Source organism: Marmota monax, unplaced genomic scaffold (genome assembly GCF_021218885.2).
Source record: "Marmota monax isolate L192 unplaced genomic scaffold, Marmota_monax_Labrador192_F-V1.1 WCK01_AAM20220418_F8-fsc00065, whole genome shotgun sequence".
NCBI lineage: Eukaryota > Metazoa > Chordata > Mammalia > Rodentia > Sciuridae > Marmota > Marmota monax.
Genome location: NW_026694038.1, coordinates 6,590,121 through 6,616,457, shown reverse-complemented (window position 1 = coordinate 6,616,457; position 26,337 = coordinate 6,590,121). Strand labels below are relative to the sequence as shown.

At 35.4% G+C, this 26,337-nt stretch overlaps 1 protein-coding gene across 4 annotated transcripts in view; it reads right to left on the bottom strand.

Moving 5' to 3' along the window:
* The window catches only part of Magi2 (membrane associated guanylate kinase, WW and PDZ domain containing 2), a 1,314,737-nt gene that overhangs the window by 79,048 nt on the left and 1,209,352 nt on the right, over nucleotides 1-26,337 (bottom strand). For all 4 annotated transcript variants that reach the window (XM_046464122.2, XM_046464123.2, XM_058585490.1 and 1 more), the window contains one exon: nucleotides 25,239-25,382. In XM_046464122.2, coding sequence (XP_046320078.1) covers nucleotides 25,239-25,382 — 144 coding nt within the window. The remainder of the gene's footprint in view (nucleotides 1-25,238; nucleotides 25,383-26,337) is intronic.

The following is a 26,337-nucleotide window of genomic DNA, read 5'->3' as shown; positions in this document are numbered from 1 at the left end:
ACTAACTTACAGATGTGAGACAAGTCATTTAACCTCTGTAAGTCTCAGTTTTCATTTCTGAAAATGGGGACAATGGTGTTGCCTGTCCCATAGAGTTGTTGAGAGGACCATGTAAGATCTGCATGTAAATTTAGCACAGTGCCTGACACACGGTAAGCAACTAATAAGTGCTAGTTATGTTACATTTTATTTAATAGAAGACTTTAAACACACTTTAAACTTGACCATAAGAAATACTAATCATTGGGGTTATCTTTGTGACTGAAAGTTAATTTGTTTTATCAGAATCTATGGCTCTGAGTGCACAGTAGAGGTCAGTAAACTATAGCTCATAGAATAAATCTAGCCCCCTGCTTATATTTGTTAAGAAGGGTTTTATTGTAACACAGCCACATTCACTCATTTTCATGCTGTTTATGGCTACTTGCATGACTGCTGCAGTGGCATGGAACAGTGGTGACAGAGGGTGTATGGCCACATCTTCATTATTTGGCCCTTTATAGAAAAAGTTTGCCAAACCCCGACTTAGATCCTTACATTTAGAAATGACAGCTGTTTGGATGACTTGTGCACTAATACATCTGAGGATGTGGGGGAGAGTTCACATTTGACTTTTTGGGAGCTCTTCTCAGATTATTAAATTAAGACAATAATTTCATTTCTTTTTATTAAAATTATGCAATATTTAAAATTTTTGAAGAGTTGAGAATGACACTCATCCTTGCACTCATCAACCAGATTTTAATAAGATTAATGTTGTGAGATGTTTGTTTTAAACTGTTTTGTGTAAAAAAGAAAAGCTTCAAGATAGAGTTAGAACCTCCTGTATGCTTCCTGAATTTATTTCCCTCCTCACAAAGGTAACCTACATTCTGTAGCTGGTGTGTGTGTGTGTGTGTGTGTGCTTCTTTTTCCTATTTTTTGACTTTTATTACATATGTACAAATTCATATATAATATATGGTCCTGTAAGTTTTAAATTTTTGTTTTTTATTTTCTTATTATATTTTTGGAAAATATAGGAAGAGTTTTATTTTATATTAGTGGCTTATATATGATTCTGTAACATTCTTTTCACTCAATATCATGTTGTTGAAATATACTCCAATAGAAGATATAATTCATTCATTTAAACTGTGTATAATGCCCCATTATATAAATACTCTACAGTTTTTGTTTTCTATTCTATTGAGGAGCATTTATATTCTTGCCCCTACCCTCAGTATTTGCAGTTAAAAATCATGCTGCAATAAACATTCCTGAAAACGTCTCCTGGTGTATATGACAAAATCAGAGTATACACAAAGTAGGGAAGTAGCTGATTTGTAGGGTATGTGTGTGACTTCGATTTATTTATTGTTACCAAACTTCTCTCCAAAGTGGTTGCACCAGTTCACACTATTACTAGTAACAGGAATGAGAGTTCCCAGTCCTCACATCCTTGCCAATGTTTGGAACTGCCTGACTTTATTAGCTTTCATCAACCTGATGGGTGTAAATGCATCTTATTCTTTTAATTTGCATTTCCCTGATGCTAAGCATCTTTTCGGATGTTTATTAGCCATTTGGGGTTCTTCATAAATTTCTTCACCATTCACTTTTCTCATTGTTATTCCCATTAGGTTGTCATTTTTCTTATTAATTCATAAAAGTTCCTTATTGTTTATATACTCTGGATAGCATGTCTTTATCCCCATTTTCACATACAAATGATTTCCAAAGTATTTAGGTACATGCAGTGAATAATTACCAGAATTTCAGGTTTAAGAACAATACCTACACTTGACCTCTCCACTTCATTTGTGAAGAATCATAAAATGCTTTAAGTACCAATTATTAACGCAAACATTTCAATATAATCTGCAAAGTTTTTATTAGAAGTTAATCCAGAGGCACTTAAGAAATCTTTAGAAAGTAATTTTTTTTCTCAAATAATTAAATTAGTCATATAAATTAAAGCGGAGTTATATTAACCACACTACTATTTTCTTTAGTGGAACATTTAGGAAACAACTGAGTTATAAAGGATTGTTTTTGCCTTATATTGTGTATTTTGCCATAGTGGTCCATTTAATACCCTACTGTCTATTTCTGCCTATTCAAAAGAGGGGGTTTTATCCTGGAGTAGACATTAGATATAGCAAGCTTTTTAAAACCACTCTCTCCCTTTTCAAATTTAGATATTCTCACAATATTTAGATATTCAAATTTAGATATTATTGAAAGCAATAACACATTGAAAAGGTAGGACTTTTGCCTCTGTAATAGAAGATCATGATACCACATATTATTATAATGATCTATATGAATATGCATAAAATATGAACTTTCCCAAGCTCTTATTATATGAATCTGCTTACTGCATCAGGAAGCGATGTCTTTGTTAGCATAGATGGGTATGGCATGTTTTTTGTCCCATTGGTCTACCTCTTGCCATGTTCTCCTGAACATTTTCTAGTTCAACAGTTCTCAGTTTAGGACTTATTGCTACTTAAATACCTGGGAGATAAATGAAAGATTTACATGTATTGATTATTCTTCTTTAGTTCTCTTAATATTTGCCTTATATATATTTAGGTGCTGCCATGCTAGGTGCCTATGTGTTTACAATTGTTATATCTCCTTAAACAATTGACTACTATTCATCTATGTATATCACTATGTATTCATTTTCTTTGTCTCTTTTTACAGTTTTGACTTAAAGTCCATTTTGTCTGTTAGGAATATACTCTCTTTCTGTTTGCCTGGATTATCTTCTTCAATCCTTTCACTTTCATTCTACTAGTATTCTTACAGCTTCACAAGGGGTAAAAAGCTTAAAGTTTTCCTCTAGGTCAGGAACAAAAGTAGGATGTATTCTCTCATGACCAGAGTTCTGGAAGTTCTAACTAGAGCAATTAGGCAAGAATAAGCACTATAAGGCATCTGAATTGGAAATGAAGTAAAATTCTGTTAGCATATAATTTAAAAAATAGCAAATACAATAGAACCCATCAAAAAACTGTTAGAACTAATAAATTAATTCAGTAAAGTGCAGACATACAACAAGGGTCAGCTTTGCTTCTATACATTAAAAATGAATTATCAGAGAAAAGAAATGAAGAATCCCATTTACAATAGCATCAAAAAAGAATAAAATACTTGTAAAAATTTTAACCAAAGGGGTTAAAGAGCTATATACTTTTATCATCCTTGGAGTAAAAGAGGACAGTAAGACATCATGGCCCCGAAGTGCCCTGGATTTTCCCTGTAAGCAGTTTTCTAAACCCTATGTCTCACATCCCATCTTCAGGTATCTTTGGTCTCTTGGCAACTTATACCATTGCTCCAGTGCAACTGGGCTGTGGATGGTATAACACTAAAGGATTTTTGATAGTTTATGATACATTGATGAAAGAAGTTGAAGAAGACACAAAAAAGTGGAAAGATATCCTGGGCTCATGGATTGGAAGAATTATATTGTTAAAATGCCCATACTACCCAAAGAGATATATAGAATCAGTGAAATCCCTAACATAATTCCAATGACATTTTTCACAAAAATAGAAAAAAAAAAACACATCACTTTTGGAATTTGCATAGAGCCATAAAAGACCCTAAATAGACTGAGAATAAAGAACAAAGCTGGAGGTTTCAAATTTCCTGATTTGAAATTATATTACAAATCTGTAATAACAGAAACAATATGTAGTAGCATAAAAATAGACTCATGGACATGGAACAGAATACAGGCCCCAGAAACAAATTCACACATATATGGTCAAGTAGTCTGACAAGGGTGCTCAGATTACACAATGAATGGAGGTGAGAAAACTGGATATCTCTGGGAAGAAGAATGAAACTGTACTCTTATACCATATACAGAAATCAACTCCAAATGCATTAAAGCCTTAAATATAAGACCTGAAAATATCAACCCCCCAAAGAAAATGTAGGAAATAAGCCTGACATTGGCCTTGACAATACTTTTTTTTTTTTTTTTTTTTTTTTTTGCATATGACACCAAAACTACGGGCAACAAGTGCAAAAATAGAGAAGTAGGACTATGTCAAACTGTAAAGGTTCTGCTCAGAAAAGAAAACAATCAGCAAAAAGAAAGTTAACTGATGGAAAGGGAGAGCCTATTTGTGAGCATATATCTGATAAGGGGTCAGTATCCAAAATATCTAAGGAATTCATGTAACTCAATAGCAAAACATAAATAGCCTAATTAAAAAGTGGGTAAAAGACCTCATTAGGTAGTTCTCCAAAGAAGACATACAAATGGTCAAAAGGTACATGAAAAACTGCTCAACATCACTAATCATCAGAAAAATGCAAAGAGATGTCACCTCACATCTGTCAGGATGGTTATTATCAAAAAGACACGAAATAACAAATATTGGTGAGGATGTGTAAAAAAGGAAATCCTTATACACTGTTGGTGGGAATGTAAATTGGCACACTCGTCATGGAAAACAGTAAGTTGGTCCCTCAAAAGTTAAAAATACAATTATCATATGGTTAGCAATCTCACTTCTATTCAAAAAATATATGTGAAGTAAATGAAATAAATATTAAGAAGAGATATTTGGATATCTCTTCACTGCATTATTCATTATTCATAATAGCAAAGATATGGAAAAAATTTAAGTGTACACTGACAGAGGAGTGGATAAAGAGATATATAAATTTATATTTACATATGTATGCATATATATTATATATGATGGAATATTATTCATCTTTAAAAAAGAAGGAAATCCTGGCATTTGTGAAAAAATGGGTGAACTTGGAAGACATCATACTAAGCAAAATAAGCCAGATACAGACTGACAAATATTATATGATATCAATTTCATATAGAACCCAAAAAGGTAAAACTCAGAAAGACAGTAAAATGGTGATTTTCAGGTGCTGAGGAGTGGGAGAAATGGGAAACTATTAGTCAATGGGTATAAGCTTTCATTATGAGTTAGTTCTAGAGATCTAATTTACAGCATGGTGATTATAGTTAATAATGTATTGGACACTTGAAATTTTCTAAGACAGTAGACCTTAAATGTTCTTACTCACACCCACAAAAGGTAACAATATTAGGAAACAGATATAACCTGACTGTGGAAATCATTCACAAGGTATATTTATAGCTAAACCTTATAATATATATATATATATATATATATATATATATATATATATATATATATATCATATAATGTTTTATTTGCTAGTCATACCTCAATAAAGCTGGAAATTAAAAAAATAAAATTAAGTTAAGCTTCTCCCTTAAAATAAATGAGGTAAAGTTTGATTCTAGATTCAAGTGACATCCCATAACACTGTTGACCTCTGTCGCAGTTTTGCAAGATGAGTAACCAAAGCAAAAGTCATTACAGGGTTACCAAAAAGGACCACATCGATTAGTTACAGAAAACAAGGCAAGAGTCAAGCACACTACCAACAATATGATTTTTTTTTTTTTTACCTCCCACTCATCAGTGCAAAGTCCTTATCAAGTGAAATCTTATTAGAGAAAGGCCACAGGTAAGACATAAGCATAGAGCTGCTTTGATTGAAACTGGAGTGTGGGTGTGAGGTAGCACTCAGGTTCCCTCTAACTTCACCTCTATCTTATGATCCTGCTTCCATTCTTACCCTGGAATTCTCTGGAGTCCTAAGAATTATCTATAATCTTTTGCATATGATAAAAAGACAACTGGGGAGTAGGGCCATGTCTTCTGCCCTATTCTATGACATTTCTCCTGCCATCAGAGATGCATCTTCTTTTTCCTAATATCTCCCCATTGAAGGCCCACCAAGACCCCACTCAGAACTCACATCCTCTAAGGAATCTCCCCAGTACACATTTATCTTTGCCATCATAGATGTTTAGTGCTTCTATTATAGCCATAGGGATTGTGTGTCTCAGTACTCCAAGGTAACCCCACTTTTTGACATTAGATTAATATGCTCTAGGACTTGTTTTCTTGTCATATCACATTTCAATTATGGGCTTTGAAAATGTGCTTACGATAATTATAGTTCTTACTACAGTCGACCTTGTTTTTTAAATTGATCTATAATAAATATCACAAAGTATATATTTCCAAAGAATAAAGATTGGGTGATCTTATCATAATCAATCATCATTTTTCCTCTTCTCTCTTTTTTTCACCATCATTATTCCTTTTTTTGGTCCCAGAGATTGAGCCACTGAGCCACATCCCTAGCTCTTTTTGTATTTTATTTATAGACAAGGTCTCACTGAGTTGCTTAGTGCCTCACTAAATTGCTGAGGCTAGCTTTGAAGTCATGATCCTCCTGCTTCTGTCTCCTGAGCTACTGGGATTATAGGCATGCACCACCGTGCCTGGCTCACCATCATTATTCTTCATTTATTGATGGCTTAGAATGCATAAGGGAGTGTTGTGTACTAGTATTAACCACTGCATTTAATTATTACAAAAACTCAGCAAGATAGGTATGTGATGATCTCCCTTTTGTGGCCATCCAGCTCACAAGCAACTAAGTCAGGATGTATCTAAATCCAGATTCTTAACACTTCTGCTACTCTGCCACCCACAGTGCTTTCTAGTGTTTCTCTGCATATTCTAGAAATGTTTACTCTGGTAAATAATGAATAAATACATGCTCAATTGCTTAGAGTTGAAAGCATGAAAAAAAGTGTACATGAATATATCTAGGCTGTGAATTGAAATATTTCTCTTTCACGCTTGCATGATTCTGAAAAGAACTTTATACTTGGATTTAGAGCCATCTTAACTCATACTGGTAGTTGAAAAGCAAAGTGAATTTACTGAAATTTTCAGTTTGCTGGTAGACTGTTGGTAAAGAAACTGGCAATTCAAAACCATAATAGAACCACTGGAGAGATACTTTTCCATAATTTATGACACCTGAGACATACTAAATTATATGAAGACAATCTAAGACCAGTTGTACATTGTGGAAGCCTATCTCTAGCTTCCTATTACACTAGTGCCATGGTATTGGGTGATTGTGGACCCAAACCAGCCTTACTGACTAGCCATTAGATGTGCTCCCTGGTATCTAGGAATCCTGTTCCCTGGCTCTTCTCATGAAGAATGGAGCAGGTGAGCACTTTCTAAGAACATCTGCAGAGGACAGGATGAGGGAGAGGAGCTGCCCAACAAGACAGAAAGAGGCCACTCTTCTACCTGCTGCAGTGCTAAATTCCCAGGCTGTCAGAAGTGCAGTGAAGGAGGGGGCATTGTGATCGTCCAGTGGCCATGATGATCTAGTGTTTGTGTCCATCCAGAAAGCCCCTTTGAGCATCTACTAGGTGGAAAGTGCTATACTTAGAGAGTAGAGGACCCAGAGATGACTATGACATAATATCACATTCAAGGTACTTTAATATTATAATCTAATATTAAAGTTTACTGTACTTGATTGAACATTTTTTAGGATGGATCTCTACCTTAAACCATACACAAAACCCACTTCCTCATGGATTGTGAGTTTAAATGTAAAAACTCCAACTTCAAACTTCTAGAAAAAAAATATGACTTTAAAATAGAAAACAATTTCTTAAACCAAGCACAAAAATGCAAAACAGCACAAAATTATTGATATATTTGATTACTAAAAATTTAAGAATTTCATTTCATTGAAAGAGATCTTAAAGGAAAATGAATGGTTACAAACTTGGAAAATATATTTGCTATAACCAACAAAAAATTTGATATGACTAACAAAAATTTGTTATTCAGCAAGTAGAACAACAATAAGGAAAGACTACCATAACAATTGGGCAAGAGGCATCAACATAAATATGATAGGAAGAAAATGACTTAAACATGAAAATATGTTTATTATCAATCAGGAAGAAAATTAAGACCATAAGATATACTTTTTCATATCTACCATCATAATAGAAATTTAATAACAATTTGATATCAAACGTTGACAAGATGTAAAGCAACAGGGACTCATATACTGTGTGTATGAATATATATATTGGAAAAACAATTTAGAAAACTTTTTTGGCAATATTTTGTAAATGTGAAGTTGTTCAAACCCTAGGACCCATCAAATCTACTCCTAGGAATATACCTGAGAAAAAAATCTTACACATGTGTACCAGGAGATCTTTAGAAGAATGTTTATGACAGAATAGTTTTAATAGTAAAGAATTGGAAATTACACAGAAAACAGATAAATTAATATTTATGTAATGGGAAACTATGCAGTGGTGAAAATGAGTACTTTAATACACACACATTGTGATGAATTTTATAATGTTGTGCTAAAAAATAAAAAAAAGCCTATAAAATTTAAAAGAGTGAAGCTAAGCAACATTATTGAGGGTATAGCTATAAGTGCTAAACTATAAAGAAAAACAAATAAATGATAAGCACAATTCAGAAGAGGAGTTACCTCTAGAGAGTAATGGGATAGGTGGGAGGGGATGTGAAAGAGACCTCAAATATATTGGCTTTGCTCAGTTTCTTAAGGATTTGCAGAGGAAATTAATTTGTGACTGTTGTTTAAGCTGTTCATAGGTATTCTATAATCTCTTTTCTACTTTGATATATTTTATAATATTAATGTAGCCCAAAATGTGCTACTGCGGTACGGTGATGCACACCTGTAATCCCAGTGGCTCAGGAGGTTGAGGCAGCAGGATTGTGAGTTCAAAGCCAGGCTGAGCAATTTGGCAAGGCTCTAAGCAACTTAGTGAGACTGTACCTCAAAATAAAATATAAAAACAGCAGAGGATGTGGCTCGTGGTTAAGCATCCCTGAATTCAATCTACAGTACAAAAAAAAATAATAATGTTACTGCAATGCCAATAAAGGAGCCCTTTGACTGAATGGGGAGTGTGGGGCCTGGAGGTGGAAGGCAGAAATTGAGGAAGGCTTCATATTGCAGTTAGGATTGGTCCTTGATAGATGTTAAGGATTTTAAGCAGAAATTGAAAAAAAAAAAGGAAAAGAAAAAGAAAATCCCATTTGGGAAGAACAGGATGAGGAAATACAGGGAATGTGAACTGGCACTGTGTGTCCTGAAAACAGCAATGGCTGGAGTATACACTGGGAGACTAAAATGGCTTATGAGGATGGGAATTGCACAGGACCAGACTGTGGAAGGCTCTCCTCCTCCTCCTCCTCCTCCTCCTCCTCTTCCTCCTCCTCATCCATTATCATCATCATCATCATCTTCTTCTTCTCTCTCTCTCTTAAAAAAAACTTGGGAATATATTTGGATCTCAACCTGCAAAAAGGCAGGTTGTTGAAGACTTTTGAGGAAACAAGTAATTTGATTACACCTGTGATTTAGGAATATGATTTTGGTGGTTGTATGAAGCATGAATGGGAGAAATTAGAGGCAGATGGGATCTATTTGACTGCAGGAATAGTTCAGGATAACAAAGATGAGGGTCTGTATTGTGGCAGTGACAATGGAATGAAGGAAAGGAGAGAATGCATAAATTGGGATTTGACTTACACTTACTAAATGCTTGTGTCCTTTTCCAGAAGGACACAGACTGAAGCGAGCTGTCCTGGCTTCCTGCACGCCAGCTCCGCTTTAACACTGAGCACACTCTGCATTAACTGGTTAATTGTGGGCACTAACTCAGCAGCTTGCCCACCATTCCTCTGGTATTTTAGGAGCATCTGCCAGTTTTTCCTTTGCCCTCTCTTTCTGGAGCTAGGAAATCACATTTAAAAATGACCTCTTTCCAATATTCATTAATCCTCCTTTCTGCTAACTTATATCTGCTTGCTTACAACTTCCCTCTCTGGGCTGTCATTTTCCTAAGGTCTTAAACACAAACAAAGTGATACAAACAAGTTGAAGAGTCTCTTTTTCTTCAGTAAGAGGCTGATATTGCTGACGTGATCCTAAAGACTAGAGGTGTATATTCATCCTTTTGGCAGATAATTACACAAAGACACAAGACATTGAGATAGCATAACAAGAACTGATTGGAAATGGAAAATGAACGCCTTGTACATCAGCAGGCAGGTGGAAATTCACGTTAGGCATTTAGGAGGAATGCCAGTTCACAGCCCATGCACCTCTAAGCTTGACCAATTAATGAAACACTAGACTGCTACTGGGATTGTGCCATTTTATATGGGCTCAAGCAGAGGTACAAGATCTCAATATGTAGAAGATATTGAAAAACAAGTATCCTGTCAAGTCGAACAGTTCAAGAGTCAGAGTCATGACGTCTTAATCCTGGAAAAAGAGGTAGCAATGCCATTTCTGTGTCCGTTACAGGAGGTAGGGGAGAGCAGCCATGGGACAGGAGGAGTGACATAGTCTGAAGATGGTGACTGCTAATAAGGGCAAGACTTTTAGAGTACTCCAAAGAAAAAGTGTTAATGGCCTAAGACTAAAGAATAGAATATCTAAGTTTGTCCATGGGATTACAAATGATGGGATTTCCTATAGAATCTAAAAACATCAATCTCATAGATGTAGAGAGGAGACTGTGGTAATCAGAGACTGGAAAGTCTGGGGAAGCAGGAAAGATGGGGAGATGTTGGTCGAAGGATACAGAACTACAGTTAGGAATAAATTCTAAAGATCTATTGTGCAGGGACTAGAGCTATAGCTAAGTTGGTAGAATGCTTGTTTCACATGCACAAGGCCATGGGTTCAATCCCAGCACCACATTAAAAAAAATGATCAATTGTACAGTAAGATCACTATAGCTAATGACAATATGTTGTATTCCTGTTGAATGTGTCAAATGTTCTCACCATAAAAATGGTAACTATGTGGAGTATTTGTTAATTAGCTAGATTTAACCATCCCACAATATGTATATACTTTAGAACATCATGCTGTACTAGAAAAATACATACAATGTATATGTCAATTTGAATAAAAAAGTTAAAAAAAAAAAGAATAGAGTACCCAGTTCTTGATATTTTCTAAATTGTTGTACTGTGCAAACTAAATCCTGCATGAATCAGGTTCAAGGTGCTCTTCACACCCGTTTGATGATTAGAACCAAGATGCAGAGGTGAACTGGGCAAACTGAGTGACCAGCAGAAGAGCTCTGGGTCTGGGGAAGAGATGGAATGGCAGAGCCTCAAGCAGATGGCTAAGCCAGTTGAACACTGCTTGTGAAAAGGAAGAGGGAAGACATTTTAAAATTATTCTCAGGAAAAGACGAACAAAGAATGGCTTAGCATAAAAGAGGAAACTACACTCCTACGTCTTCCCCTCATGGAAGAGGCAAGTAGAATGTATTTTTCAGGTCACAGCAGAGGTTTGTAAACTTTTGAATCTTTTCCATAGGCAAAAAACAAAACAAAACAAAACAAAACAAAAAACAACAAAAAACCCCACAAAAAACTGTGAATAATTAAAATGCAAAGACTCTCCTGACTTCCAATTTATTCAATTTCTTCTCTGTCTTGCCATGCCAAGATGCAATCCTAATGCTAACCCTTTGATTCCTTCCCAAACCTTTAACTAGCCCTCATGGGAAGCTGCTTTGAAATGGTTCAAGGTTGGGCATCCAATAGAAGAAGAAACAGAGCGGAGAAATGGAGCCCTCCCCGCATGGGATAATGAGCCCCTGAATAATTGACAATGGAGTCAAACGCCAGGCGAGCCAGCTCTGCCTCCTGCTGCACTCTTCTCTAATCAGCACCATGCTCTCCCTCATTCCTGAAAGTAACTCATGTAACTCATTTAACACAATGTTCATAGGTCAGATTCCGAAAAGAAAAAGGTAATGGATTTGATCTTTGTGCGAAGTCTTTCTTTTCCTTCATAAAAGGCATGGAGGAGAGCCCAAACAATAAAGGAAAATCCTCTCATTTGCAGACGATGTGAAGGATGACTCAGAGCCGGGGCTGAGAGCCAACGGGGCATCTGAGCGAGTCAGGCTGCGATGACATGTAAAGGTGCACACTTTATGCAGACATGAACCTTCTAGTTGACTGAGTCGCAGCAGCCAGAGGTGATGAAACACTGCGTGGATGATCTCTGCAATGTAGGGCTCCTAAAATGATCTACCGAAGCCCATAAATTGCTTGATTTCTCCAGTCAGACTGTTTTATTCCCCTCTTAAGTACTTGTTATCTCTCTTCTCTCATGCTTTCGATTTCATCAACCTCCTCAGCTCATTTATCTGCATTGACCTGGTGGGGCTTAGCTCTGCAGAGTTCGCAAATTCTGCTAAGCTCTGGTTATCCCATTATTTCGGCTGCACTGTTCTCCTGTGCGCCTGTCCTTAACGGGCTCCAGCATACCTGTCTTGTAATCTTTGTCTTGTCATGTTCTGCATATCCTATGCTTTTGAAGTTTTTCATTATTTCCAGCTTGACCTTATCTTACTTTTTAAAAGATTTTTACTTTGTCATCCAAGTTTGGTGATAGGAAGTTTACACGAGAATAAAAACAATCTTGAAATGTTGCATAGTTTATTTTTTTAAAAGATGCAATAGGGTTTTACAGACATGATCTCCTGATTCTGCAAATATCTGTAATAATTTAACATATCCCCGAAAGGATGGTATGTTTACTATAGGACACTTTTTTTTTAAAATGGCTCTGAGTTAGTTGAATTTTCACTAGTCTAAATACTCAGTTACCTATGGGAACCTGTCTCATGGTTCATCAGGAGTCTCTGTGGCCTTGAGCTTAGTGAGCACAACTAGTTAATTTCCAGAACTAGGAAACAAACCTGCAGTAATCTTACTCTGAAAGCTTCCATTCACATGTTTGTTCAGTAGTGAATATTTATTGAGTGTCTACCATGTGCACCATGTTGGACTTTGCGGTAGTGGAAGCACACAGAGCAATGTGGCTCATGCTCCTGTGGTGCTTAAACACTGAAGAGACAGACCTCTCAACATAACCACACACACAACAATAAAGTTAGCATGGTGACCAATGCCACCAAGGAGCTGTGCCTGAGCAACAAGAGCCTGTGACAGGTGATATGAGCAGACTGGAAGGTAAGAGAACCCTTCTCCAGGATGCGATGCTTAAGCTGCGCTGAGATAGACAAGGAAGAGTTAAACAAGTGTAGACGAGAGGAAAGAACATTTTGGGAAATGGTAGCAACTGTGCAAAGCCCTGTGGGGGCTAAAGCATCAGGGACTGAGAGACTCATTGGAGGGATTATTGAGTGCAAGGGGGGCTGGTGTGAGATGAGTTGGGCCAGGAGGCTAATTTTTTTTAAAATATGAATTTTTGGTTTATTTTGAAAAATCAGACCTTAGAAAAAGGAAGCCAGGTCAACAGTTGACTGGGCTAGAAGGGGCAGGGGCTCTCTACTCTTTACACATATATGTTCCCTGCTGTGCTTCTGCTGGCATGTGCAATTGTGACTATCCTTCACTCTTTGTGAGACTGTGGCCTCAGCCATGGTGCTTAGGTGGCTGAGTGTGACAGGGGATGAGGAAAAGGTTGTGCTTCTCTTTCCCCAGGACTCAGGAGTATGTGTGAAGCCTTGGAATGACCCAGTGCCAGCTCCTGGGCTGTGGAGCACTCAGGCAGGGCTGCAGATGGGCATTGTGGGCAGGGGACCCACACAAGTGGGACTGGAGTTGGAGAGGAAGGAAAGGAAGTGTGCCTTTGAATCACGCAAGCAGCACACGTAAAGCATCTTCTGAACCTTCTACATGGACACATGGAGTGTGGTGAGTAGCTAACCACCACCCCTAAGACTGGAAGTAGTTTTAGCTGTCATAACTTGGTCACTAAAGGTAAGAGCTGCTTTGATTTCTGTTTCCAGCAATATGATGAACTAGATACTTTGAACAACCCCTCATCACTGCTAAATAGGCAAGAAAGTAGAGAATTCTCTAATGCCAAAAACAAAGTAAAAGTAAGACTCCTGCAAGGCAAAGAAATGCCAAAGATGGCTTTAGCCCAGAAAATAACTGCTGGTTCCCAGGGACTTAAAGTTCTCATTTGGAAGACAGCATGAGGTCCTGAGTTCAATCTATAGCAACACAAACAACAGTAACAAGAAGAAAACCCACCAAACCAGAAAACAAAACCCCCTAAAATTTGAAAACTCACATAAAATAGGTAAATTGTTTTTCAAAAGCAATTTATCAGAATAAAATCAAGAAAAAATACCAAATGTGAAGATATCCTTCTTATTAAGGAAACATAATTAGTGGATTAAAATTTTCACATGAAGAAAACATATTAGACCTGGATTGGTTCCAGGTGCATTCTACTAAATAATTCAAGAATAATTCTCAACTTATAAAAACTTTCCCAGACAACAGCAACAGAAGGGATTATCCTATTCCTCATTTTATAAGGCTAGTAAAATGTTAATATCAAAATCACTCAAGAATATGAAATTATGTATCAATCTTTCTCAAGAGCATACATTAAAAATTCCTTAAAGAAATAGCAGGAAGTTAAATTGATTAATATATACAAATAATACATCATGAATAGACAGGGTTTATCTTAGGAAATCAAGAATGATTTAACATAAAAGTCCATTACTATGATTAATCATATTAGTTAACATTAAAGAAAAGAGATCATGTGATACTTTCTATACATATAGAAAAAGTAGATAAAACTCAACATCTATTTATAATAAACTCTCCTAGTAAACTAGTAATAGAAGGAAATATTCTTAATCAGATATAGATCATCTTTATAGAAAAACCATTAAACATCATGTTTATACTTAATGGCACAATGTTGAAATTATTCCCTTTGACATTAGAAATAAAACTAGAGTGCCCACTTTGACTGCTTGTATTCAGCATCAAACAGGAAGCCAGGCCAATGAAGTAAAAAAAGAAAGGAAATAAAAGGACTTAAAAGCAAAAAACCAAAGTTTTATTATTTGTAGAAAATGTGATTATTATATAGTAAATCCAAGAGTAGCTACAAATGTATTATTCAAATTAATAAAAGAGTTTAGGGGCTCGGGATGTGGCTCAGTGGTGGTGTGCTTGCCTCATCTGTGAGGCACTGGATTCGATCCTCAGCACCACATAAAAATAAATAAATAAAGATGTTATGTTCATCACTAAAAAAAAATACTTATTTATTTATTTTTTATTTTTTTATTTTTAAAATACATGATAGTAGTAGAAAGCATTACAATTCTTATTACACATATAGGGCACAATTTTTTATATCGCTGTATATAAACTATGTTTATGCCAATTTATGCCTTTATACATGTACTTTTTTTGCATTACAATTTTTAATACATATATATACCACAATTTTTCATATCTCTGTTTGTATATAAAGTATTTTTTAAAAAGATTAATAATTTTGCATAGGCTGGGGATGTGGCTCAAGCGGTAGTGTGCTTGCCTGGCATGTGTGGGGCTTTGGTTTCATCCTCAGCACCACATTAAAAAAAAAATAAAGATGTTGTATCCATCGAAAACTAAAAAATAAATATTAAAAAATTCTCTCTCTCTCTAAAAAAAATTTTAAAAATTAAAAAAAATAATAATTTTGCATGAAGCAATTGGTCAATATGCAAAAAGCAACTGCCTTTTTATTAACAATTAATTTAAAAATTACACTAAGATAACATACTTTATATACAGAGATACGAAAAATTGTGCTCTATATGTGTAATGAGGATTGTAATGCAATCCACTGTTGGGTATTTAAAAAAATAATAAAATCAATTAAAAATTTTACAGTAAAATACTATAGCCAGGAGAAGTACAAAGTTGGAAAACTGACACTTCATTATTAGGAAGGGTGGTACTGGTGAAAGAACAGACAATTAGATCAATGGAAAAGAGAGAGAGCTCAGAAATAGACCTACATAAAGATAGGCAACTGATCTTTGACAAAGGAACAAAGGCAATACAATAGAGAAAAAAATAGTCTTTTCAAAATGGTGCTGGACCAGCTGTACATTCACATGCAAAGAAAGGAATCCAGACCAGGACCTTAAACCCTTCACAAAAAGTAACTCAAAAAATGATCACAGACTTAAATGTAAAATGAAAAACGACATAACTAGAAGATAACATAGGAAAAAAATCTCAATGGTCTTCCTTGGATTTGGTGGTGACTTTTTTGATATAACACTAAAGGTACAATCCATGAAAGAAAGAAGTGATAAGCTAGAATTCATTAAAATTAAAAATTTCTGCTTTGCAAAAGACAGTGTCAAAAGAATCAGATAAGTCACAGACAGGGAGAAAATACTGGTAAAAGATATATCTGAAAAAAGACTGCTATTCATAATATACAAAGAACTCTTAAAATTCAACAATAAGAAAACAAACAACCCAGTTAAAAAACAACAACAACAAAAAACAACCAACCAACCAAACAAAACAACAACAACCCAGGACGTTAACAAACTTCTCACCAAAGATGATATAAACATGGAAATTAGCATATGAAGAGATGGGAGTCTAGGGAGGTAGCTCAGTAATAGAAAAGCATTAGGTCCTGGGTTTGATTTTCAGTACTGAATTTAAAAAAGAAAAGAAAAAGATACTTCATATCAGATGTCATGAGGGAAATGGAAATTAAACAAACAATGAAATACCATTATGCACCTATTACAATGACCAAAATCCAGAACACTAAAAACACCAAATACTGATGAGGCTGTGGTGTGATAGGGACTTTCATTTATTGCTGGTGGGAATGAAAAACGGCATAGTCACTGTGGAAGGGAGTTTGGCAGTTTCTTACAAAATTAAACATACTCCTACAATATGACCCAGCAATTGCACATCTTGGTATTTACCTAAAGGAGTTGAAAAATTATGTCCATACAAAAACTTGCATTCCATGTTTATAGTAATGGTAATGGTTTGGATCTTGGAGTATCCATTGAAAAACTCATGTGTTAGGTGGTGCAGAAATATCTAGAGGTGAAAATAATCAAATTGTAAGAGCTATTACCTTGTCAGTAGATTAATTCATTTGATTGATGAATAAATTGAATGGGCTATTGGGTGGTAATTATAGGAAGGCGGGCTGTGGTTGGAGGAAGTAGGTTACTGGGGGTGTGCCTGTGGGGTTTATATTTTGGCCCTGGTGAGCAGAGCTCTCTCTCTCTCTCTGCTTCCTGGCTGCCATGTCCCGTGTTGCTTGCCTCTGCCATGCCCTTCTGCCACTATGTTCTGCCTTATCTTGGGCTCAGAGCTATGAAGTCAGCCAACCATGGACTGAACCTTTGAAATCTTGAGCTGAAATAAACTTTTCTTCCTGTAAGTTGTTCTTGTCAGGTGTTTTGGTCACAGAGATGAAAAGCTGACTAAATAAGCAAGAATGTGTCACTGTAGATTTGTCAAGTGTAATAAATGTTTCACTCTGATGGGGGATAGGGAGGCTATGTGTGTGAGGGTCAGGGCATATATGGGAAATAGTTGTACCTCCCTCTCAATTTTGCTGTGACCCTAGAACTGCTATTTAAGAAGTACAAGTAAAAAAGAAAGCCTCAATTAAAAAATAAAAAAAATGACACTTAACACATGCATTTGTGTAAAGATTTAAAAATACTACATTCAAGAGCAAAAATAAAACTGCAATGCAGAGTATTTGAGAATCAATCTAACAAAACATTTGCATGTCTGTTATGGAAAAAAACTGTAAAATTTTATTTGTAAACTTCATAGAAAACCTACATAAATGGATATAATATGTTTGTAGAGAGAAACATGTAATATTATAAAAATGTAAGTTTTCCCAATTTTATATATTGATCTCAAGCAATTCCAATAAATACTCTAATAGGATTTTTGAGAAACTTGATAAACCAATCCTAAAGTTTATACAGAAATGCAAAAACCCAAGAAAATGCCTGAAAATTAGGGTGTGTATCTCGGGATAAAGAAAGACATTTTCCCAATGAAAACTCAACACTTATTGAAAGGTAGGCATGGAATTGAAGCAGGAACAAGTAGGCCAGTATAATAATATAAAGAATCCCCAAACAGACCACTGCATTTATAGAAATTTTATTTACTATAAAGATGTCATTGTAGTTGGGGAGAAATGACATTCATTAAATGATGCTGTGACATGTGGTTATCCATATGGAAAAATGAAAATTGGATTTCTACCTTATATTATACCAAGAGATCAATATTGGGTGATTAAAGACATAGATTTGCAAAGTAAAACTATAAAGCTTTTAGAAGATGTAGGAGATGTTTAAGACTATGTGTTGGGAAATGATTTCTCAAGCTAGATAAGAAAATGGAAACTATAAAGGAAAAATTAAATCCATTACACTACAATTAATATCTCTTTATCACACTATAATTAATATCTCTTTATCAAAGAGTATCAAAATAGAAGGTGAAATTATAAGCCAAAAACTGGGGTGAGATATTTGCATCACATTTATCAATGAAAAACTATCACAGAGAATAAATAAGCACTTCTAAAATCAATATGAAAAGAAGAAATATTCAATGGAGAAAAGACAGACATATATCTTTTTGTTGAAGAGGGAACATGAAAGTCCAATAAACATAAGAAAAGATGATGAACATCATTTGCAATCAAGAAGTGCAAACTCAAACCTAAATGGTATGTCAGTTTCTACCTACCAGAATACAAATTAAGTCTGAAATGCAAGCTTTGCAAAGATATGTTAGGAAAACTAATTTACACTGCTGGTCCAACTTTGTAGCAACCACTTGGGAAAATATCTTTGTGTTACATAGTTAAATATGTGCCCTCCTAGGAATATAGTCTTGTCTAGAGTAAGTCTTGTGAAAAGTGTGGCAGAAGGATACATATGGATTGTATGAATTACAAACAAACTGGAAACAGTAGCAATATCTATTGACAGGAAAACCCTCAAATATTCAAATAATGGAAAATACATAACTATTATAGTTGTAACATATTAATCCAATGGAATAACTTATAGTATTGAAAATAAATGAATTTAATCTTCATGTAGCAACTTAGATAAATCTCATGAACATAATGTATAAGAAGTAAACCACAGAGAAGATGAACAGTGTGATTTATTTATATAAAGTTCATAAAGTGTGATAGACTATGTAGTTAGTTGAGAGAGACACACATATGTGGAAATACTAGAAGTGATGGGAAGTGCTGCTTTGTTTAGGATAGTGGTTCCTTCCAGGGTTAGAGTGGGAGCTGAATCCTAGGTGCATGGTCATGTTCTGTTTTTTAAGATGGGTTATGGGTTCATGGGTACTGGAATCTTTGTTAGTACTTGTTCCTATTACATGTGTTAGAAATATTCTTGTAAATGGTTTCATGTTAAACAAAAACAAAACATAAAATAAAATGGTTTTTAAGATTCTTATTTTGTAGTCCCAAATTAGATATATCTGGACCACAGAAGGAAAGATGGCAATTTTTTAAAACAAGCTGATATCAGGGAATTTTGCTTTTTATTAACAAAACAAAACAAAACATGGGTAAATATTATCTTTTTCACAGATTCTTCAGTCTAACAGATGTTTTAAGTCACCCTGAATCCCACTATGGGCAGGCTTTTATGTCACAGGAGTTTCAGAAAGAAGGTAAATTTTTCTTGTGATGAGATTATATAATGCTAAGGAGGCATATGCAAAAGTTATAGAGCTGTAAGATGATGAGCTTGTAGATGATATTTTTTAATTTTAGAAAATACATTTTTATGATGGAGGTAGGGACTATATTATACTTTTATGGAAACAGAAAAATATTTAACTTATTTTTTTTTCAATGTTGGGTATCAAAACCAGAACCCTTCACATGCTAGGCATGCCCCTTACCATTGAGCTCCAACCCCAGACATATTTTATCTTTTGAAGAACAAACCTGCTCTCCTTTCAGGTTCTCTTTTGACATTTCTCCCAGATTTTATTTAAGCACTTAGAACTATCCCTTTCCCCCAAGTGTCTCACATTTGAGATGGAAATTTGTTTCTAAATTCTTACATTCCCTGCTTCACTGAGTTTTACCAGTAAGTTATTTTGTATGTTCATTTTTCTTTGCCTGTGTTTTCCATTTAGTCTCAGTTTTAATTAGATTGTATTTCTAAGAACTCTATACCAGAGATTTATTCAATAGCTATGAAAATTTTTGTCCCTTTCAATTTCATTGGACTATTTAGCAAAACAGTTTTCTTCTTACAAACTGATCCAGTAATATTTTCTAATAATTAATTTTACTTTTCCTTAAAAATGAAATTCAGAAACTGAATGCCACTTCTCTTTCTTTTATGAGATTAGCCTTCCTGGGTGATTGAAGAAAAGCAATCAGACACGACAACTATATGTTTCTGTTTCCCATTCTTCTTTTCTGTGTTTAGATTGTGTTTTGCTTGTCTGTTCAATTTGTATATGTGTGTGTGAGTGTGTGTGTGTGTGTGTGTGTGTGTGTGTGTGTGAATGTGGTGCTGGTGGTTGTGGTAGGCAAGCCCTCTACCCCAGCTACATCTCTCAACTTTTAACACATCAGTATTAATTAGTGTTGAAAAGCCATTTAGTAATTAAACTCAAAACATGCTATTTCCATTTGTGTTTTGACAAAGTAACTATTTTCTCTAAATGTAACATTTTTTTCTTGTTCCTCGAATTCTAGTCTATGATTTATCTTATTATCTGTCCCTTGCTCTCCTCCCACAAACTAATGCCTCATTTTTTTTTCTTAATGAAAAAATTAATAATATCTCTTGACATATTTCTCAAAGTCTTACAGCAACCCTCTGAATAGACTTTATTCTTCCGATTTTATAGGAAACTGAGGCTCAACAAAGTGAAATAAGCAAATGTATCTAGTTTGCTCTTTTAGAGATTGAGGGTAGAAGCTGAGGGTTTGGAAGGGTTCAAAATATTTTTAGTAAATCTTTGGATTTATTTATTTTGTTGTTCTTATGTTTCTGATACAGGGGGTCCTAGGGTCTTAAATAAGCATCTAACCAATCTTCTGAAAAAGAGCTTTTCATATTCTCCTCCTATTTGGAATTTTGCTTGTAAATTTGACTCTCAGAAGGAGCCATTATCTGTGGTCACTACTACTTAGTCATGAGATTTGCTGTTTATACATTCTCATATTTTGAGAGAACCATTAGACCTTGTTCCTTAGGTTACTTGCCTGTTCTAACATTTTCCATCAAGAGGAAAGATGGTATTTATTTGATTTGCAAAAAAATTTAGTAAACATACAATGCTTTTGAAGGAGAAAAAATAAAAACAACTATGTCCTGTGGGAATATTTATTAATCAATTTGAAAGGCAAGCAGCCTAATTTGCTGAAGATCACTGCTAGAATAATTTTCATGGCTTCGGGTCCCTGGAAATACCAAAATGAGATCATTCAGCTGGGATTTGCTTTGGGGGTATGTCTACCTGACTCTCACTTGATCCATGAAAGAGCCCCTGGGTGGAAGGACCATTGATATTTTTTCTTGGGTGACACCTGAATGCTAAGGACAAGCTTTAATTTTTTTTTTGTACCAAAAGAGAAGGGTATCCTCACTTCCACATTAGCTACCTCCTCTGGCACCCACTGTACCCGGGTTTCACTGTATTCTTAGTAGTGTGCTAGGGCATCATTTTCCTACAACCAGACTAACACATAAGACCAGGAAAAGTCTCAGGTTCAGAGGATAAAATCTGGTGCATTAGCAAAGTGTTCAAAAGTAGTATTATTTGTATCCCTAACCAAAGGGCATAGTAATCCATTTATTGTTATGCAAAATAATTTTTCAGAATCACCCATCTCTTTGGTAGTAGTTCTGATTTGCACAATTTTACTGTGCCAGATTTAATATTAGAGATTTAATTAATTAATATTAATATTTGAGATGTAATTAATTAGAGATTTAATATTAGACCATTCCGTTAATTTTCCCTTCTGTTCCTGATCATAAAAAGAAGAAAAAATATACAGCATCCTTCAAACATATTTGATAATGAAGTATGTGTGTGTTTAGCTTTTACACAGAGGAAATAATGCATTGAGACAAAAGACAAAGGAATCACATTAACAAGGAGAAACATGGATCCTTCAGAAGCTGGGAAGAACTTTGTGCCAGTTTTTCTTTTTGAGATATTTTTAAATGATACTCTATGAATTTCTAGTTCACTGAGTTTTCTCAGGAGTTTGGAAATTTACAAACCAAGCCACAATAACCATATAGTTAACAGCTGCTTTATAAAGCATCATTTGCACAGGTATTTAAGATCTATATGTATCTGGACACTAGTAGTATCGAGGTAAAACTTTATAATAAGGTGAGAAATGGGTCCCAGATTAATTTTATTGTGAATTTTTCAAATTGGTAACATATATATTATTTAGTTTATGCATTACTTAAAATAAACCATTAAGTCATTTAGTATTGATTAATCCTTATCCTTGCTGAAATTCTTATATGATTCTGTGAATTATTGTTTCTTTTTTGAAAAGCACTAATGGAGTAGAAAAGATTAGTTTTAATTGATCAAATATGATAATAAACATAAACATAAGATCTGAATTAATTATATGTTGTGATCAAGAACAATCTTTGCAAATCCAAAATACCGTCTAATTCTGAGAGTAGGTAATATGAGCATGGTTGAATTAGTATTATGAAGTAGCCTCTTACCCTCACATGGAGTCCATTGACCTAGACAAGTTCTGCACTGGTGTCGTAAAAATCCATAAGTAAGAAAACCCCAAACACTTGAATATCAAGTAGACTTCATAAATAGCAGAAATAAGTCTCCCATCCTTCCCTGTCAAGTTCCCAATCTTAGCTTAAAGACTAGAGATAAAAAACCAACCAGTGAAATCTGATTAATAAAATACCCGTGACTCCTGATTAATAAAATACCTGTATATGTGTGTGTGTGTGTATAGTAGCTTTATGTATATAAAATTATATATATAAAGTGGCCCAAGGTACACTCATATTATCTAAAACTGGCCATAATAATTTCTTTTTGATAGCTTATACACTTGAAGAATAGATTGCTTTATAAGAAAGACACAAAAAATGATGAAATATTGGCTATTTTAATAATCTTTGACCAGAAGTGAAAATCTACTTTCTGAAACCCAGGTGGAGGACTCATTTTTATCACCTGCCAGAGGAAATAGCATCTCTCATAAAATTGAGCACCTGCTTACAGAATTCTAAATCTGAGTGAGTTTACTCGGACCTAAGGTCCTGAGGTATAGCCCATTGGAACAGGATGGAAACCTTAGACCAGGGCCCAGGGAGGACGAACAAAGCCGAAGCCATACATATCCTGCCTGTCACATCTGTGTTATGACAGCTCCCTCGAGCTGAGTGGTTCTCCAACTTCAGTTTGTACCAAATTTACCTGGAGGGCTTCTTAAAACATAGCCTGGTTTAATTGGTGAGAGTTTCTGATTTAGCAGGTCTTGGTGGAGCTAGAGAATTTGCATTTCCAAGTTCCCAGGGAATGCTTATGCCTGGGACCACACTAAGAACCACTGCTCTCGCTTAAATTCTATAGGAAAGAGTAATCTTTTCTATGTAAGGACACTTTCCTATTTAGGCTTCTTTGCCTTGGGAATACTGTATGTATGTTCTGTATACATCCAGTTGCAGACCATTTAGACCTTTTGTTAAAAGATGTGGCCACTGTTTAGAACCCACAGAGGCCATCTCTGAGGTCCACTAAGAATGGGGGTCCTTATCTGACCTCACAGGCCTCTGATCTTTTCACTCCTGGTCTTTGTGCTATGCTGACTTCACCAGTACTGCAAAGATTAATTTTGTTTTATTTAATCACTTGTGAGCTGGATTTGCAGCTTGTTAGGAAAGTGCCCTTCTGATTTAGAGGGAAGTTGTGAAGTCAAACCACGTGGAGGCCTATCATGAAACCACATCCAGACAGGGTAAGAGGAGGCCCCTGCTGGATCAGGGGAAAAGCTGCAGTCTCTGGAATCAACATTGCAATCAAATTCCAACTCTGACACCCTACATCCCCAGTTGTCAAATAATTGTAGGGGGAGGGAGTGAAACAGACATGATTTTCATTCTTTCTGCTTTTGTACTGTAGGTGAATCCTTGACCTGGAAGACTCAGTGGCAGAAATAACAAGTTCAATCATTCAGGAACAATTGGCTGGTGAGGCTTAGCACAGGAATCTGAGGTTCTAGAACCCAAAAGTCACAGCTTTTCTGCATTAACTTAAAGTGCAAGGAGGGGCCAGGCATGTTGGCGCAAGCCTGTAATCCCAGTGGCTCAGGAGGTCAAAACAGGAGGATTACAAATTCAAAGCCAACCTCAGCAAAATTGAGGTGCTAAGCAACTCAGCGAGACCCGCCTCTAAATAAAATACCAAATAGCAAAATAGGGCTAGGAATATGGCTCAGTTGTCGAGTTACCCTGCGTTAAATCCCCAGTACCCCTTCTCCCCCACAAAAAAAAGTGCAAGGAGGGAGGGCAAGAGCGAATTCTAGATTTTATTTGCAATGATAACTAACCTTTATTATGTGCATAACCAGTTTCCATGGAGAGAGAGATTGTTTAATGTTCTACATTTTCAAGTTTTGTCCCTTCAGATGAAGAAATCAATTACTCCATCAATTTAATGCCTAAAAGCAATCATTACATTAAAAAATCGACCTTCAGTTTACACTCTGATTGAAAAGTTTCTGACTGCTACTATTTTTAAGAACAACCCTAAACCTTTTTTTTTCCTTATTTCTTCTGTCTGCCCATGGCAAAACAAAAGACAGTTGGCACAAAAGAAATATTTCCAAAGAAACACAGGACCATATGATTAATAAACAGGGAGATAGAGCATAAAATGAAAAATAAAATTTAAAAGATTCGATCTCAGTGAAAAAGGAATCATCAAACCATAGAAAAAATTATGGAGCCATATCCCCGTTTTAAGCTATTTCTTACAGTTCTTTACTCTGTCCATTTTCTTCAGTTTTCTCTTTATAAAAATAACATTATTTTGATACTTATCAATTAGAAGGTTATAAATGAAAAATGAAAATTACAATTCTTAGTGCTTAAACAAACCTTTAAAAAAGTGAGTTATGAAATGGAAAGAGGGTGGAATCTGCATGGAGTCTGCTTTTGGATAGCAGGCTTCAGCACTCTTCTTTTTAAAAAAAATATGTATATATTTTAGTTGTTGATAGATCTTTATTTTATTTATAAAATAAATATCTGTGGTGCTGAGAAATGAACCCAGTGCCTACACATGCTAGGCAAGTGCGCTACTGCTGAGCCCCAGCCCCAGCTCAGTACTCTTCTTAAGCACAATGAGGTTTTCATCCAGAACCAAGAAATTCTTTAAAAAAGAGACTGTTCTTACCCTCATCCTTCCATTCCTTATTGCTGGCCCATCTTCTGCCAATCTCAACACGTACAAATCCATTTTGTATTCCCTTCCCCCACGAATGCTGAATCCAAATCCTTTGGCTCCTTTCTCCATGTCCACAGTGAAATAATCAAAATCCTTTGGGATTGGGCAGAAAAATGAAATAAAAAATTTTTAGTATTCAAGAAGCTTCTGTGGTTAGCCTCTCGTTCTCCTTCCCTCTCAGAATTAATGACATGATGTGAGAAGAAGTAATCTGACTTCACAACTATGAAAAACGCAAGACACAATTCCAAAGGTTTGAGCAGATTAGAACTGTTTAAAAAGAACCACCAGGTATAGTCAACCTACTTGAAAAACATGTAATTATTGCATATAGGCCTGACTAACACCATCTCTTCTGAGTTTTCTCATTCACTTCTGTGAGAACCATAAATAAGTAGATCAATTGTGTGTGTGCAAATTAGTTTGTAGAATAGAAAAGTGAAATTTAATGGGTTCTGACTGTATTTCTCAGTTGTACAGACTACTGAATATCAAGTTGAAGTGTACAAAATCAATTTCTCTTTTCCATAAAATACAATATGTCCAAGATTTCCTGATCTTCACTGTTCTTAAACTCTTTTAACTTTAATTCATAATAAAATACAATGCAATCTGACAGAGTTGAAATTGTACTTAATTTGTACCTTGCTATCCAATTACCAGGAAGTGGATATTTACTAGATACTAAGTTCTGGTCTAGATTTCTTTTAAAAATGTTGAATCCTCACTTTGACCTGTAAGGAAGATGCTCCCTTTAGGAAACTGAAGCTCAGTGAGGTTAAGCAAATCACCATGAGGTACCCTCAACCAATAGTTACAACTGCACCCTTGGCTGTACAGACAGGTGTTCAGAGACTGTGCCGGAGAGAATGAACCTAGGTCTGGTTTTACCTTCTGCACAGAGCTTGGCCCCTTATCACACAGTGGGAAATAGGGGGCCATGTAAAGAACTGTGCACCTAAAATACCTCCACTGATGGCAAATGTGAAACTGTCTGCATTAGCAGCACTCTGAGGGCTCAGATAAGAGCCCATTTTTGGCAGTGCTG